The sequence below is a fragment of the Bolinopsis microptera genome, chromosome 13 (genome assembly GCF_026151205.1).
Source record: "Bolinopsis microptera isolate Bmic1 chromosome 13, MBARI_Bmic_1.0, whole genome shotgun sequence".
Classification (NCBI taxonomy): Eukaryota; Metazoa; Ctenophora; class Tentaculata; order Lobata; family Bolinopsidae; genus Bolinopsis; species Bolinopsis microptera.
Genome location: NC_087084.1, coordinates 12588516 through 12604244, shown reverse-complemented (window position 1 = coordinate 12604244; position 15729 = coordinate 12588516). Strand labels below are relative to the sequence as shown.

The 15729-nt window shown below is 40.5% G+C and overlaps 1 protein-coding gene across 1 annotated transcript; it reads right to left on the bottom strand.

Annotated features, from left to right (window-relative positions):
- Positions 1–3577: 3577 nt before the first annotated feature.
- LOC134824656 (E3 ubiquitin-protein ligase TRIP12-like) lies at positions 3578–7133 on the bottom strand. The gene is made up of 3 exons (XM_063836610.1): positions 7101–7133; positions 4888–4966; positions 3578–4665 (listed from the first exon to the last, which is right to left on the bottom strand). The coding sequence occupies exons 2-3, from the start codon at positions 4961–4963 to the stop codon at positions 4475–4477; spliced, it is 267 nt and encodes an 88-aa protein (XP_063692680.1). The 5' UTR covers positions 4964–4966; positions 7101–7133; the 3' UTR covers positions 3578–4474.
- Positions 7134–15729: the final 8596 nt, after the last annotated feature.

The following is a 15729-nucleotide window of genomic DNA, read 5'->3' as shown; positions in this document are numbered from 1 at the left end:
CTGTTTGCCGTGCACTTGTATTTATACAGGCGTGGCGCCACTAGGCCACAGCGTGGAGCGAAATAAATTGCCTCTTGTGATTGTGGCTTTTTAACAAAGATTAGTATCTGGTATCGCAACTTACGTTCACATAGCCATGTGTATACGCGTACTGCGTGACGCGCTTCGCGCTTGTTTCACAAGTTGGCAGTCGCGCGCGCTACTGCAAGCGAGAGGGCTCCGGTTAGACTTAGAGCAACAGCTTACGTACCTAGCTTGCTAGTCTATTGCTCGATTTTCGTACGTATGGAGAGAGAAGCTTCCTGTTCAGGAAGCTTGGAAAGAGCGCCGCGCACAGGGATTGAGAGCCAAATAACAAATAAGGAATCAGCGTCCTTGGTCCAAGATTTGAAGATTTATAGCTTAGTACCAAAACGCGCGCTGAATTGGACTCGTCGACGGTCTTGAATATTATTGATATGTTTTACGAGTATCAGCCGTTTGACCATTGTTAATGGAATGGCCCGGCGCGCGCTACTTCGAAGAAATTTAGACGAGTAACATCCGTCAAATCAGCCGTTAATCCAAAGTACATTAACAAGTGATACTCGTTTATCGGGTGATACTCGTAAAATAATTGAGTCCAACTGGGCGCGCGTCCTGGTAGGTCATAAACCTACAAATACTCGTAAAATATTTATTCCAAGACCGTCAACGAGTCCAACCCGGCGCGCGTTTTGGTAGGCCTAGGTCATAAACGTAAACCTACAAAAGATACACAGACTGAAGCTACTTTAACATTTAATAAACCCCAGGGCCTTGATTCACGATGTCAATCCTTCCTAGCTCGGCGAGGCCCAGTGGTGCATCTCTGTATCACGTGGTGACCCCCACTGTCGCTTCACTATAGTATCGTCTTCGACGATACAGGGGGAGCCGCGCACTTCGTACGCGGCGGGTCATACAACGTATGACAAGTGCATCTCGCTGATCTACGAGTACGAGATGGGTGGGAGAAGCATTATTAGATGCGCGCGCGACCCAGTAGTGCATCGCGCTACAACCCAGGGCCCTTCATTCTTTAACACAATATAAAAATAAAAAATATATATATAAACAAAAGCTCTAAGAAACAGATAGTAAACAAAGTAAACATTTCTGTCCCCTAATCTTTCTCAAACAAAAGTCATGCAATTTGCATACTTCTCCATTTAACTCTATTCTGAGCAATTAACGTTAAATAGTTCAAATCACATAAATTATTTAACGATAATTTTCGGACACTAAGGTCGTGTAGAATCAGTGAGAAAAGGTTTGACTGCGGTCTTCCACGCCGCCCTTGAAGCTGTAAGGTGTTGACAGCAAAAACAAGCGACGAATAGGCAGGGCCATCTGTAGGCCCACGCAGTACATGTCCGAGCATCCTCCACCGACTACGAGCCACTTTAGCTGACAATGGTTCGCTATTGCAGCGTTTATACAAGTTCTTGTTGGAGATGATGTGAGGGTATTTGTAATTCAAAATTGATCGCAGATGACGTCTGTGAGCAATATCTAGTTTTTCCAATACTGATTTAGGGGCAGCCCAGCAAGATGAATTGTACATTAAAACGGATACTACCACAGCCTCATACAACAGAAGCCTCTTGCTCAGAGGGATCTTATGGTTCCAAGCTTTCTTGTATTTGTTAAACGCAGCATATCCCAGACATATCCTTCTAGAGATGTCCTCCTTACTACAAAGCATGGAGCCAAGCGTGATACTCTTTCTCCAGAGCTCGTTCCCTGCAATTGGCTTACCCTGATCGTCTTTAGCTCCCTTTTCAGCTAAGTACACATGAGTGAAATCAGTTTTGTCTTCGTCAACGAAGAGATTCCAATCTTTAAGGACTTCTGTTGCAATAGGCAACAGCTCCCTCAGATTGTCTTCATCTTCATCATTGAAGTCGATATCATCAGCATACTCACTGTCAAGTGGAAGACCAATATCGGTGATAGGTGGGTTAGGCCTATTCGTAGCAGTTTCAAGCCTGTTACGGAGGTCACGCAAGGCACCCGCTAAGACAAGTGTGAACAAGCATCCAGACAGACAGTCACCTTGGAATGCACCGAGAAAACTCTGGAATTCAGCAGACAGTGTACCGTTGATGTTGACTTTGAGCTTGGTGTTGGAAAGCAAAAGTCTTACCAAACGGACTTCGTCATCATCACAGCCACACTCAACAAGAAGATCGAGGATGGTAGATCGTCGTATAGTGTCAAAGGCACTAGACATGTCGATCCCCATGCGATGGTATTCCCACCTCTTCCTCTGGACAACTGATAACATCACACGCTGGCACCATACAATGTCAGCACATGATCTACCCTGCTTGTAAGCACATTGCCATGGACCAGTGAAGGCATTGACTTTATTCTCAATTCTCTTCAAGGTTGCCATTGAAAGAATCTTTCTAACAGCATTTGAGAGAGTGATCTTAGCATAAGATCTAGAATCTTGTAGCATTGGCTTCGACCTACTTCGACACAGGATGAAATCGATCTGAGAATAGACCGGGATCGTCTTTTTACTATTTCGCCCGGCACTCCAGTCCTTCCTCCAGCCAGTGTAGGTGGTCGTATGTCGGGCAGGATGATAAAAACAAGTGTTGGAGGCAAAGAGGTCAAATTCTGATAACAAGTCTAACAAGTTTTCTCCCATATCGTTGCGCAAACCCATACCATGTTTACCCATGAAACGACCAAAACCAAAGTCCTTATCTGAAGCAGTCATTTTCCCCAACTTTGAATTAAAATCTCCCAAAACAAATATCTCAACATTAGCAGGGACGTTTAGAGCGTCCCTAACTTGGCCATAAAAATTAATCAACAGTTGTTGATCATTTTCTGCAAGTTTCTTGTGTGGCCCATATACATTGACCACCCTACATTTGATAAATTTTCCAGATTTTGTAGGGAGTTCTAGGTCCAAAAAGCTTACTCGATCACTGATCACTAACACAATGCAATTATAAATGCTTGGTTAGTGATTCAGTGAAACCAGAAATGCAGCTCATAAAGTGCCATGGGCTGCTAAAATGCGTAATTGATAGTTCATACGTATTTGTATACTATTACGTAATTTTACGTAATATGAACACTCCCCCATTAGAGATGCTTGTGGAAGTTGATTTCTACTGGCTATGTGCCAAGGATTCCTAACTGCTAATGAGTTGTCATACGTTGTATCACGTCGTGACCCCACTGTCTTTCACTATAGTCGTTTCACTACAGTAGTTTCACTGTAGAGTTTCAACGATACAGGGCGGGTCATACAACGTATGATGTATGAGAAGTCATACGTTGTATGACCTCAGACCTGCCGCGCACGAGTGCGCGGCTCCCCCTGTATCGTAAAAAGGATATTAGTGAAACGACGGGGATATAAGTGATACGATGGGGGTCACGACGTTATACAACTAATGAGGGGATATAATTATATTATTAGTAACCTGATGATATTTTGTAAGAAGGCAGAAGTCAGCAAATATGCATCTATAATTAATTCTTCTATAAGTATAATTAATTTTTCTGCAACATTACAAATTAAACGCTCAAGTTTGTCAACAATTAACAATTCTATCGGTTATCAAATCGACAGTATTTTGCTTCGCAATGTAAAACTAAAAGCGCATATTCCAATTCGCCCCATTCCTTGTTATTTGAGTTAGATCTCTGTTTTTATCGCCCAAAATGTAAAAGTCTACAGAAATTCTTGAGTTCAGAGAGTCTTGATATATTTAGTGCATGATCGCGCTTAATCCCTTCTAATAAAATCATAAAAATCATCCACATGACAAGACAAATTTATGTTGTTGATCCGTGTCAGAAAATAAATTAAACCTTATTTTAAAATTGTCTTTGAGCAGTTGTGAATGCTGCGTAACCAGTAAAACATTTGTAAGAACGGTTATTTTGTAGGCGAGTGTTACACGCTCCACGATTCTGTTTTGATATTCGTCAGGTTCAATGTAAGGGAACGTTATGGACCACGAATCACGGTAAAACGTGCCAATATCACACTCACAGGGACCGTTATCAGATTTGCAGTCGGTGAAAGGCGTTGGTTCTTTTCCCTTTCTAAGGAGCATATTTCACACTTTTACCAAACATTACAAAACAATGTGAGTCATAATGAAATTGCTCCTTTTAATTCCTGCTCAACATTTTGAGTTTTTCTCGACCAGTATATTTTTCAGTAGATTGTCCCAGGAACACAACACGTTGAAAACAACATCTCAAAAACGTGGAGTTTCAACTTTTCAGAACAAAAACCGACCAACTTCTTATTTCTCCATCAACTTGAGTTATCTTTAAAATTGCAGTGATGTAACGACAAGTCATCTTATTGTGTTTTAATCCGGCGAGATGAAACAAATAAAGAATGTCTTGAAAGCGATCGGAGACCATGTAAATTAGACCAAAACAGAAGTCACGTGATTCAAATCACGTGATGTTACGAGAGATGGAAAGAGTTCTGACCCTCGCTAATAGCGATGAGAAGCTTGCTTCTGAGAGACTGAGTGGTTGAGTAGTCAGGAAGTTTGAGGTAGTTTACACATGTCATTACACTGGGCAGGTAACTGTCAGGTGGTCCGTCCACTGACTTCTTTACTACCGTCAAACGGGGGTGCAGCGCCTTGAAACCTGCGACAGAGGAGTCAATATTAGTACACTATACAATGTATAATACACTAAACAATTATGTATACACTATACATTATGTACACTATACAATTATACATACTTTATATCTACAGTAAGATAAATTTTGTTGAATTTTAATAACAAGACCGTGGCATCATTCACTGTAAGAATTATCTCCGAGTTATTTTGAGGAATTTAACGTCGGTATTTGTTAAAGCTTACCTCCGACAGGGAGTCTGGGACAACCTGTAACGAACTTTAGGAAGGCTCTTTGTTCATTTGGCTGGAAGTCAATCATCACCTGAAGTAAAGTGTTAGTTGAGAATTGAAGACTTTGTTCATTTATAATCAACCAACTTTTAGAACAAGCACAAATGGGCTTTATTTCGGTATTTAAAGAGGTTAAATTGAGTTGTTTTAATTTTGGTGGTCCCAATTCACAAAGGTGGATCTAAATCTGACATAAAAAATTACAGGCCAATATCTGAGGTGGTCCCAATTCACAAAGGTGGATCTAAATCTGACATAAAAAATTACAGGCCAATATCTCTTCTTGCTTCTTTCTCTAAAGTATTTGAAAAGCTAATGCATAACCGAGTTATAAGTTTTTTAGGTTGTTTTTTAGATAAATACAGCATACTATGTGAAAACCAATACGGTTTTCGCCCGGGTAGGTCTTGTGAACATGCTCTTCTCAACGCAAAAGACACCATTCTTAATTCAATGTCTAAAAAGCAGGTAACTTTACTTCTTTTAATCGACTTCAGCAAAGCTTTCGACCTTGTGGATCATTCCATACTCTTGCGCAAGCTGGACCATTACGGCATAAGGGGTCAAGCCTTAAACTGGTTTAAGTCATATCTCACTAACAGGAAACAGTTTGTATCAATTGGCTCGTCAAAATCTTCAACCAACCAAATTTTATACGGCGTGCCTCAAGGGTCAATATTAGGACCTTTACTTTTTATAATCTACATAAACGACCTACCTCAAATATCAGAAATAGCAAATTTCATTATGTACGCAGATGATGCCAACATCTTCCTGATAGGAGAAAATCTTAATGAAGTTTACGATAAACTAATAACTCTTAGCGATGCTTTAGTTAAATGGGTAGATAATAATGGTTTAGCTCTCAACCTTAAGAAAACAAATTATATGATCTTCTCTCGACAAAGAAATCTTAATTATCGTGATGTGGCAATTTCTGGTGTCACAATTGAGAGAAAAACAGAAGCCCGTTTTTTAGGAGTTATAATAGATGATAAACTAAACTGGTCCCATCATATTTCTGCCATGAAAATGAAAATGTCCAGATACATAGGAGTCATGTACAAACTTAAAAAATATCTGCCTCTCGAAGCACGTCTTCAAATTTATCAAAGTTTTGTGCAGTCACACCTTAATTATTGCAGCCTTGTATGGGGTTTTGCTGCCAAGTCTCATATTGAATCGCTTTTTGTAAAACAGAAAATGGGCCTTCGAGCAGTATTACCTGGTTTCGTCAATTACTGGTACAAGGACGGTATCCCCCCAGCAAGTACCAAGTCTGGCTTTTATTCACATAAAATATTGACAGTACACAGTATCATTGTAAAGAACGCACTCATTTTAATGCATAAATTGAAAAACTTTCCTAATCTAGTACCATTGTCTCTCAAGAAAACAATTCCCAAAAGTGCACCATTATTTAATACTAACCTGGATTCTATTCTCACTACACAATGGTCAGAAAAGTATGGTCAACACCCTTACAACAACTCAGTATTTTTTAAAGGTCCATTATTAGCAATAAACCGATATAATGTTGCAGCAACTTCCCCGCCTAGTCTATTTAACCTGAACATTTACAAAACTTGTATAAAAACTATGCTCATCGATCAGCAAAATGAAAACATCGAAGACGATTGGCCTAATTTCATGTTATATTGTATAACAGGACTAAGAAAATCAAAGCGTAACATAAACCAAAATGCCGATAATAACCTTGTCTCTACATCTTAGATTATATGCACACACTTATGCATCACTCAATAAACGTCGCATATCTCATCAATTACACTGCCAACATAGGACATTCTTTTTTATCGCCGCGATTTCAAATCAAGTTACAAATTCTACAAATTTTGAAGTGCTCAGTCTTGTTTTACTTTTCTTATCTTTACCTATTAACCATTGGAAAATAAAACTTTAAATTATAAACCTTCATTGCATACTTTACCGGTAGAATCTAAATTGAATAGTTTGAGATTTCCTTTACATTTTATATTTATGCATGTGCCCCACGGGGATGAATTTCTTATTACCATTGATATTATATATATTTTTTGAGTAAACATTGGCTGGTACCACGGGCCAGTCCCCAACAGGGGTCAAATACCAAGGTACCAGCTACACGTAAAGGTAACAACAGTGTACATTACCCGCCTCCCCACCTGTATGAGATGTTTAACAGCGGTAGAAGACGCAGTGTACTCTGAAGACGGTTTCCGCCAGGATGTTACGGATTGTTCCGTTCGGAGATCTCACATCTTCTTAGACCGAACCTGGGTTTGATGATCGAGTTGAGAGAGAATATTAAAACATTAAATCTTCTTAACGAAAATATAAAAAAACATTTGGGATGAAATGGAGGTATTGAGTTTATCAATATTCAATTCTTCCGCCATACCGAGATATAATGGATGGGGTCGTATAATGTATAATGTATATATGTATAATATTAATGAATACCATATCTTTAACTTAATTATTCCAAGAAATTAGATACGAAACGTTTATAATAGATGAACATACCCTCAACTGTATAAGGTAGTTAAATTTTGGTATAAAATGTATAAAGGTATAAATGTATAATGTAATAATGTACAGATGTATAATTGTAATATTGTATATTGTATAAGGTATAATATAAATGTAAAATGTAATATTAATGAAACATACCCTCAACTCTTTCCTTCATCAGAGTGATGTCGCGCACTTTATTCCAAACATTGTATTTCATGATGGCGTTGGCGGGCATCCACCTGTAACTGAAACAAGTTTAACTTTTGAGCACCTACAAAGAAGAATTTAGTAAACATGAAATCAAACAAAACCAAAAAAGTTCAGACTGCATAGAAATTGCCATAATAAGAGGATATCAAAGGTATCAACAAGGGTAGGTAAACAGACTACATGCCCTATTGTGGCGAATGCGTTATACACCAAAAAAGAGCTAGCTTGCACATAATGGAACTCTAGGATCTTTCTGGTGCTTAGGTTCGTATCACACTATCAACTGACATTTCTTTAATTGATTGTTTGATCGAGACATTAATCAGAATATGTTGATTCCGGTCAAGCTCAATCCTCACTTGATAAATCAAAGAGGGGACGTATGATCAGTCATGTAACTGTGGCAGAAAAAGTGGTCAGAATAGGTAATTAATTATTTAAGAAATATTTCCTTGTGATTCAAGTTTGATTTGTTCAGTATATTTTGCGTAGAAATCCTTATTGATACAAAATGCGTTATAGTATGAATGATTTAAATATGCAAAAGAAATACAATACAAATAAATCCTGGAACTTACGTGGATCCTATATTTGAATTACCGTCCAGAAATACCCAAAATATGAAAATATATTATCAAAAAAAACATCATGTGATATTATCTGAGAAACCTAATATGTAGCCTAGGTGCTGCATCATATCTAGCACCAACTACAAAAAAAGGGCTGCGCTCAAAATTTGAGTGGTTTGAATTAGTCAATCAGATGAATAAAATGATTCTATTTGCCTAAAATTTTGAAAAGATAAGCACCTGCACTTTCCGGCTGCATACACGTCCACATTCAATATCATAATCACAAACAAATACGATACAACTTCTATCTTGATTCAGGTTTCACGTCACTTTACCATTTCTATCGTGATGTTGCTATGGTGACAAGATTCACGTCACTTATTTTTCTGACTTGGAACTAAACAGGTGATATTATTTTTGAGTTTTGTTCACTGAGGAGGAGCTCAATTATGAAAGAAACGCGGATTGTATCCTGCTGCTTCCTTTTTAATCCGTGGCGCTGAAGCGCAAGGTACGTTTTAGTTAAATACACTGTTAATATGATTCTGCAATTAACAATCTCCACTCGATCATATCGTTAACAACTAAGGATATGAAGATTGTAATTATCAGGTTCAGGGTTCCAGCTGGTGGACGCAGTGAATAACCCTGTTATTGGACAAGACGTGGGACCTACGGCTCTATACAGCGGGACAGTATTGTGATTTCATTCATGACAACGCAGCAAATGCTATCTGAAAAGAAACTGGGATTTAATAACTCCAAGGGCTGAGTTTTATGGTATGAACTGGCCAAACCTTCCAAAACCGTTTGTTCACCCTTCTCTAGAAGACGTTCAATGTCCTTCTCCAAGTTGGCCTTCATGTACTTACATCCTACACCGAACAGCCGCACCCTAGAGGAAGTGTTCTTAACATTTGGCAGCTTCCTACACGTGCCCTCCTGGAAAAAACCAAAGTGTTTTGCACGTGTTACTACTGCCCCTTCAGATAGTTACCAAGCCCCGCCCACTACAGTACTCAAACTGCCTGTACCCCCTGCCCAGGGACAAGCAGATCGCAACCGGCTCAAGTAATATTGCTCCTGTGATGCGGGCATGTATTTGGAGGCCAGGCAAGATTACAGTGTGAGAGCTTGTGCATAATTATGGTTCTGTAAGTCAAGAAGGATTTCTCTTCAGTGCTTGGCGAGTCCCTCGGTCTCAAGTGTCATTGACCAAGGAACCTCGTGCCGTTGTCCAAATGTATGGCTTTTGGATGGACTGATCAGTTGCAAGGCTCGTGGCATCGTTGTTACCAGGTACATATAAAAAACACCAACACACCACCAGTACTGTTTGTCCTTCAGGAACATCTTCACAAGTGGGGTCGCAGCATTGCATATGCCCAGCAGGAACATTCTGGAATTTAAACACCTGTCATGATTGTGCTGGATGGAACTGTCAGCCAAAGTGGGGCATCTCAATGTTTATCATGTCCTAGCGGATCAAAGATCGTTAAAGCAACATCTCTTGTGCCTGTCTCAGAAGCATGGACCTGGACGTGGAATGAGGATTGGAGAAGGATTTTGAGTGAACTCCCTTTCAGATAGGAACCTATAAGAGTAAGCAACATGACATCAAGTTCTGGCAGCCCACCCGACACTACTTCACTTTAGTTTCCGACCACTGTTCTTTTGCCTGCTGGAATGTTCTGTGGAACGAAACAGGCTGTCACAACTGCTCCGCGGAATGTGAAGCTACGAGGGAGCTCTTGATTGCCCTGTCAATGTCCCCATGGATCAGTTTGCCTGGTCTGTGCGGATCGCTTGTTCTTGACAAATGGTGTGATGTGGGATTGGATGAAATTTTAATGGTTCCTTAATCCCGTGTCGGGGGGAGGGCGGTGGTGGGTGTCAACCGTGAACATTCAATCATGCCCATGGCATCTTGCCAAGTCTGTCCACATGGATTCAACTCATATGCTGGTTATGACCACTGTTTATGCCTCACAGAACATTCCTGGACTAGAAACAATTTGTCAGTAGTTGATGCGAATGGAACTATCACCAAACTGGGGCCTCTAACTGTTTATCAAGTCCTAGCGGATCAAAGAGTCGTGTAGAAGTCAACATCCTTGTGCTGTCCTGAAGGCATGACCTGGACTGGAATGAGATTGGTGAAGGATCTTGTGAACTCTGAGAGGTCAGATTAGGAACCTATAAGAGTAACCAACATGACATCTAGTTCGGTGGTGGCCTTCGCCACGTCGACCCTACTTACCACTTTTAGTTCCGACACTTGATCTTTTGCTTGCCTGTGCTGGAATGTTCTGGTAAACGCAAAAAGCTGTCACAACAAACTTGCTCCGACGAATGGTGAGCTACGATGGAGCTCTTGATTGCCTGTCAATGATCCCAATGGATCCGTTGCCCTTGTTTTGAGGATCGGCTTGTTCTAGTCAAAATGGGAGATTGTGGGATTGGCTGAAAATCGTAATGGTTCATGGTAAACTATGTCAGCCTGGAACATTCAAGTAACGACCGAATGGCATCTTGCCAAGTCCTGCCCACTAGATTCTACTACTCATATGCTGGTTATGACCACTGGTTTATGCCCAGCAGGACATTCTGGAATGAAACATTTTGTCAAGATTGTGGCGAATGGAAACTATCAGCCAAAGTGGGGCATCTCAAGTTTCAACATGTCCTAGCGGATCAAAGTCGTTAGAAGCAACATCTTGTGCTGTCCTGAAGGCATGACCTGGGCGTGGAATGAGATAGGTGTAGGGTCATGAGAACTTTGTCAGATAGGAACCTATAAGAGGTGACAACATGACATCTTGCACTAGCTGCCCACTCGCACAACCTCTACTTTAGATTCCAAGCAATGTTCTTGCCTTGCTGGAAGTATCTGGAACAAAACAAGCAGTCTCACAACTGCTCCACGGAATGGAGAGCTACGAGGGAGCTACTATGATTGCCGTCATGCCCAATGGTCATTCGCTTGACTGGAGGATCGGCTTCGTTCTGCCAAAATGGTGAATGTGGGATTGGGATGCGAATTTTAATGGTTCCTGAAAACCATGTCAGCCTGGAGGCATATCAATAATGACCCCATGGTATCTTGCCAAGTCCTGCCCACAATATTCTACATGTCATAGGCTGGTTCCGATCACTGTACTGTGCACTGCCTGGTAATACTGGAACAACCAAGATTGATGGTTGTGCCAAAGATCTGTAATCCCCTCCCTGTGTTCTCAACTGCCTGATTTGTCCTCCCGACTCAGTCCCTAATACAGATAAAACAATCTGCTTGTGTCCCCTTTGGGAAGCTTGGAGTTGGAACGATGGAGGAGAGGGTACCTGCAACCTGGTTTCCGCCTTAGCCTCATAACTGGTCTTGTCCTGATTCTGCGATGTTGGGGGTGCTAGGCTTGATTCACTAACTCTTGGCATAGTCCTCTGGGCTGTGGTCTTATTTATCCCATAAACAAAGGAGGGACAAGGATGTGAAGGAGCACAACAAATGTAGCGTTACGTTGTTCAGGTGATGCGGAAAATTTCATGTAATCAGCAGAGTGGCATGCCATTCTCCGTAAAGGAAAATCAATCGTACGTTGCTGAAGATGGCGTGGAAACTACGAGTCACCGCTGAGTGCAAGTGGTAAGTACATTCACAGGAGTAACAAATGTAGCATATATAGCTGGAGAAGAGGAGGACTTTCCGTTTCCCTGAAGAAGAATCATCATAAACTAGTCGGCCTGCTGAGGAAGACTGTGGTGTATCTGAAAAGCACGTTTTTCTGAGGGGCGAGTGACAATATCTATAATATTCCCGAGCAAGAAAGTATAAGTAATAATAAATATATATATACTATTATCAGGTAGTAGAAGTAGAAGTTAAGAAGAGGATTTATTTAAAGGTGATAAGTTAAAAGATACTTTAGACCCATCAATAATTTACGTAATGGTAGTATAAATCGGTCATTCTGTAGGATCAAAATTAAAGGCAAGATCTCTAGATTTTACTGATCGGCCGCAGTAGATGGAGGACTATTAGAGATTCTTTTTGTAGTTTTGTCTTTTCACAGAGCCCACGAGTGTCAACTTCAGCATAAAGCGAGGAGAAAAAGGAAGATTTTTGAAACAAAATTGAGTCCAAGTATTTGAAACTTATTAAATATTTGTGAATTATGATTATCGCTTGATTATGATACAATAATAATTGCGTTTGGTCAACTGAACCATGTTAAATTAACCTATTATTCACTATTGCTTATATTAATCCAATAAAGTTACATCTACTAATACTTATAAATCCTGAGATATACCTATTATCGCATGTTTTAAGGTATCGACCAAAAAAACCATCAACTTACAGTCTAAAGTGAATATTCATATTCTTAAGACTTAAAAACATTTCGTAAATTCAAGCTTTGATTCGAAATTAAAATGTCCGAGTAAGCAGATGAGGCCACAACGATCCCAGCACCCGTAATATATTTTGTTTGATTCACTAGCCTCGAAAGTAAGAAGAATTGGATACATTAACTTTAAAAAACAGAAGAAAAAAAAACGAGGCAATCTGAATAAAGTAAATCACGACGAAATTAACTAACTTTTATTTTTTAATTTAAGACTTAAAACATTTCGTAAATTCAGCTTTGATTCGAAAATTAAACTCGAGTAGCAAGAAGCCAAAGAATATAAGTCACCCGGTAAATTTTTTGTTTGATTCATAGTCGAAAGTAAGAAGATTTGGATACCTTATCTTTAAAAAAACTGAAGATAATATAAAACAACGATCTGATAAGGAAATCACACAAATTAAATAACTTGATTTTTTACTTAAGTTAATCTATATTTGTCCATCTTACTATAGATAAAGCGAGATGAATTCAGGCCTTCACACTATTGTATTCTGTCAGTTCTAATTACTGTCACAATAGTGACTTTAATCGATGGAAGGATCCTACGCATTTACTGTGACACCCACGGTATGATCAACATGTAACGCGAATTTCCCCGCAAAAACCGAGTTAAAAGATATACAACTGAAACTTTTTAGACAGGGTCAAATGCTTTAATGGCCACCGAATCAGCATGAAACAATAAAAAATTGGCCAAAGGGAATAATATTTTAAGTGCCCAAAAATTTGACTCTCTCAAGTGGTGACAAAAAACGCGAATTAAAATAGTAATAATTATTTTAGTCTCTTGAGTCTTGACACAACTTTAGGGTTAGAAACGGGTTTCCTGCTAGTTATCCAAATTTCTCAGAACCGTTTATTCGACTGTTTTATCTGGATTTAAAAAATACCGATTGTGGCTAAAACACCAGGATTACACAAGAGTAAACACCCGATATTGTCCGACTTGTAAGTCTCGTTATCCCTTAATTGAGTGAGTCGTATCATTCTCCACTGCTCCTTCACCCGCCACTGACCTCCGCTAACACACTCCTTCAACAAGCTCCAATGGTTACCCACACACTAATCTCTCCGACTTCCATTAGAACTATCACAGACATCATTGGCATGGTAAGGCGGTCGGCTGCTCTCCCCAACTTCACCGTATAGCAGGGTTACTACCCCCAATATCGCCTAACGCACATACATCTATCTCCTCTACTTGAATGTAGATTACCGTATCAATCATCCCTGCACCACAACTTCATCACCCCTCAATGGCTAACCGTCGACATGAAGAAACTTTTCCACTCGTACGTACACAACCTTACTTTGTTTAACCTTTTACACTTTTTAACTTGCGAGCACTAATCAGGGATCAGAGTTGGACAGAATGAAGCATGTCACTGCCGAGACAGACTCATGCGAACAATGACTGGAACCAGGACCTCAGACTCAGAGAGAACTCAGGCTCGGAACCTTAGTGAGGTTTTGTTGAATATACCTAACAAGACCCTGTCTTCCTCGTCCCCAATTCCAAGTCCTCCTCACCCCCGCTAAGCCAGATACACGCCGGAACTTCCAGCAGTTGCCCTAGTGAATCCAGGAGGAACAGGTGTTGACACTCTAGAGCCCCCGCTGACTAACAAATCCCTGTAGGACTGTCTTTACAGCTCATCCGTTCCAAAACCTGCCAGGCTAAAACAACACACAGTGTTCAGAACCAACGAGCGAGGGTCGTGCCAGCAGGACAAATCCCACAAAAACTGCATGTTCTCTGTTTTATAAGTCCCGGGACACACAAGAGACGCAGGAACCACCGTGCTCTTCCTCCCACCACCACACCCTACCGGCTGGTGCATTGCAATGTGATAAATCCATGTGAACCCTGCGGACATTATTTACACTTTAGAGCTCCTTACGACAAACAGAACCTCCCCCACACCTCCGACAAACCGACCGTCCAGAACCTCCCAGCTTTGCAAAGGCACTACTGGCTGGAGCCAGAGATACGGACTTGTGCGCAGTGTTGCGATGTATCACAACAGTGAATGAACGGACAGAAACTACAGACTGCATTTGGTCGACCTCTGTACGATCCCTGAGCACAAGGTCTACAAGAGCCCTCTATTGGTCGTTGCCCAGTCCACTCACTTCAACAAGGGCAGTACACGATGATCCTTCACTTACGGAGGAGACTCTAAAGGACAGGGCGTGCAATCCAGAGAACCTTGGCGCATAGCGTAACCTTCATCATACACCCTCACACTTGTAACCATTCCAGAACATTCCAACCGCACAATCACAGTGAACAGACCCTGCTGAGGAAGACGAACCTGGCGGACAGGACTCACAGTGGGTCCATCAAACCGTACTTGTAGGGGAGAACCAGCATGCACGGTCCTCAATCCATCTCTCTGTTCATTCCCATTAACCATAACATTCCCTCAGAAACAGCTGCATGTTGTTGGGTCAGTATGTAGCACACGAATGGACATGGCAGACACTTTAGAGCTCCCTTCAAGCTGACGGAGATCCTTGGGCACACTCCTGACAATCATCTCGTTCCAGAATGTACCGGCGGAACACAACAGAAAGTCGAACTGACACTGGATAAAGTAGTATCAGACCAAATCCGTCTGAAAAAATTTCGATCTGCTGACACACGAATTCAGAGGATTTGTGACGTTTTTGGTCCTAATGGGTGCCCCTATGGCGACCGCTTTCCAAACTATTTCCACGTCGTCTTAAGGCCACTTTTTGCAACTTAACCACTATTTACCAACCTTCTGTTTGTCGATTATCTTGAGTTGTGAACATCTTAAAGGTTGTGGATCAAGTAGAGTGTGTATCTATTACTATGAAGAAACACTATTGTTCTAAACACTTTATACGTCAGAGAATCAGTTAATTGGATAATTTAATCAATTAGCTAATTAGCAAAATTCTAAAAAATTTTTATTGCTCAAAATGATCCGGCATAGCTTAACCACGGAGAAAAGTAGTTTTTAGAAAAAACTTTTGAAAATTTTTCACTTATAACATTTTTTTCGATACTCCGAAAACTTTCGTTAAAATTCAAATATTTTTTTTTTCCGGCCAAAAGT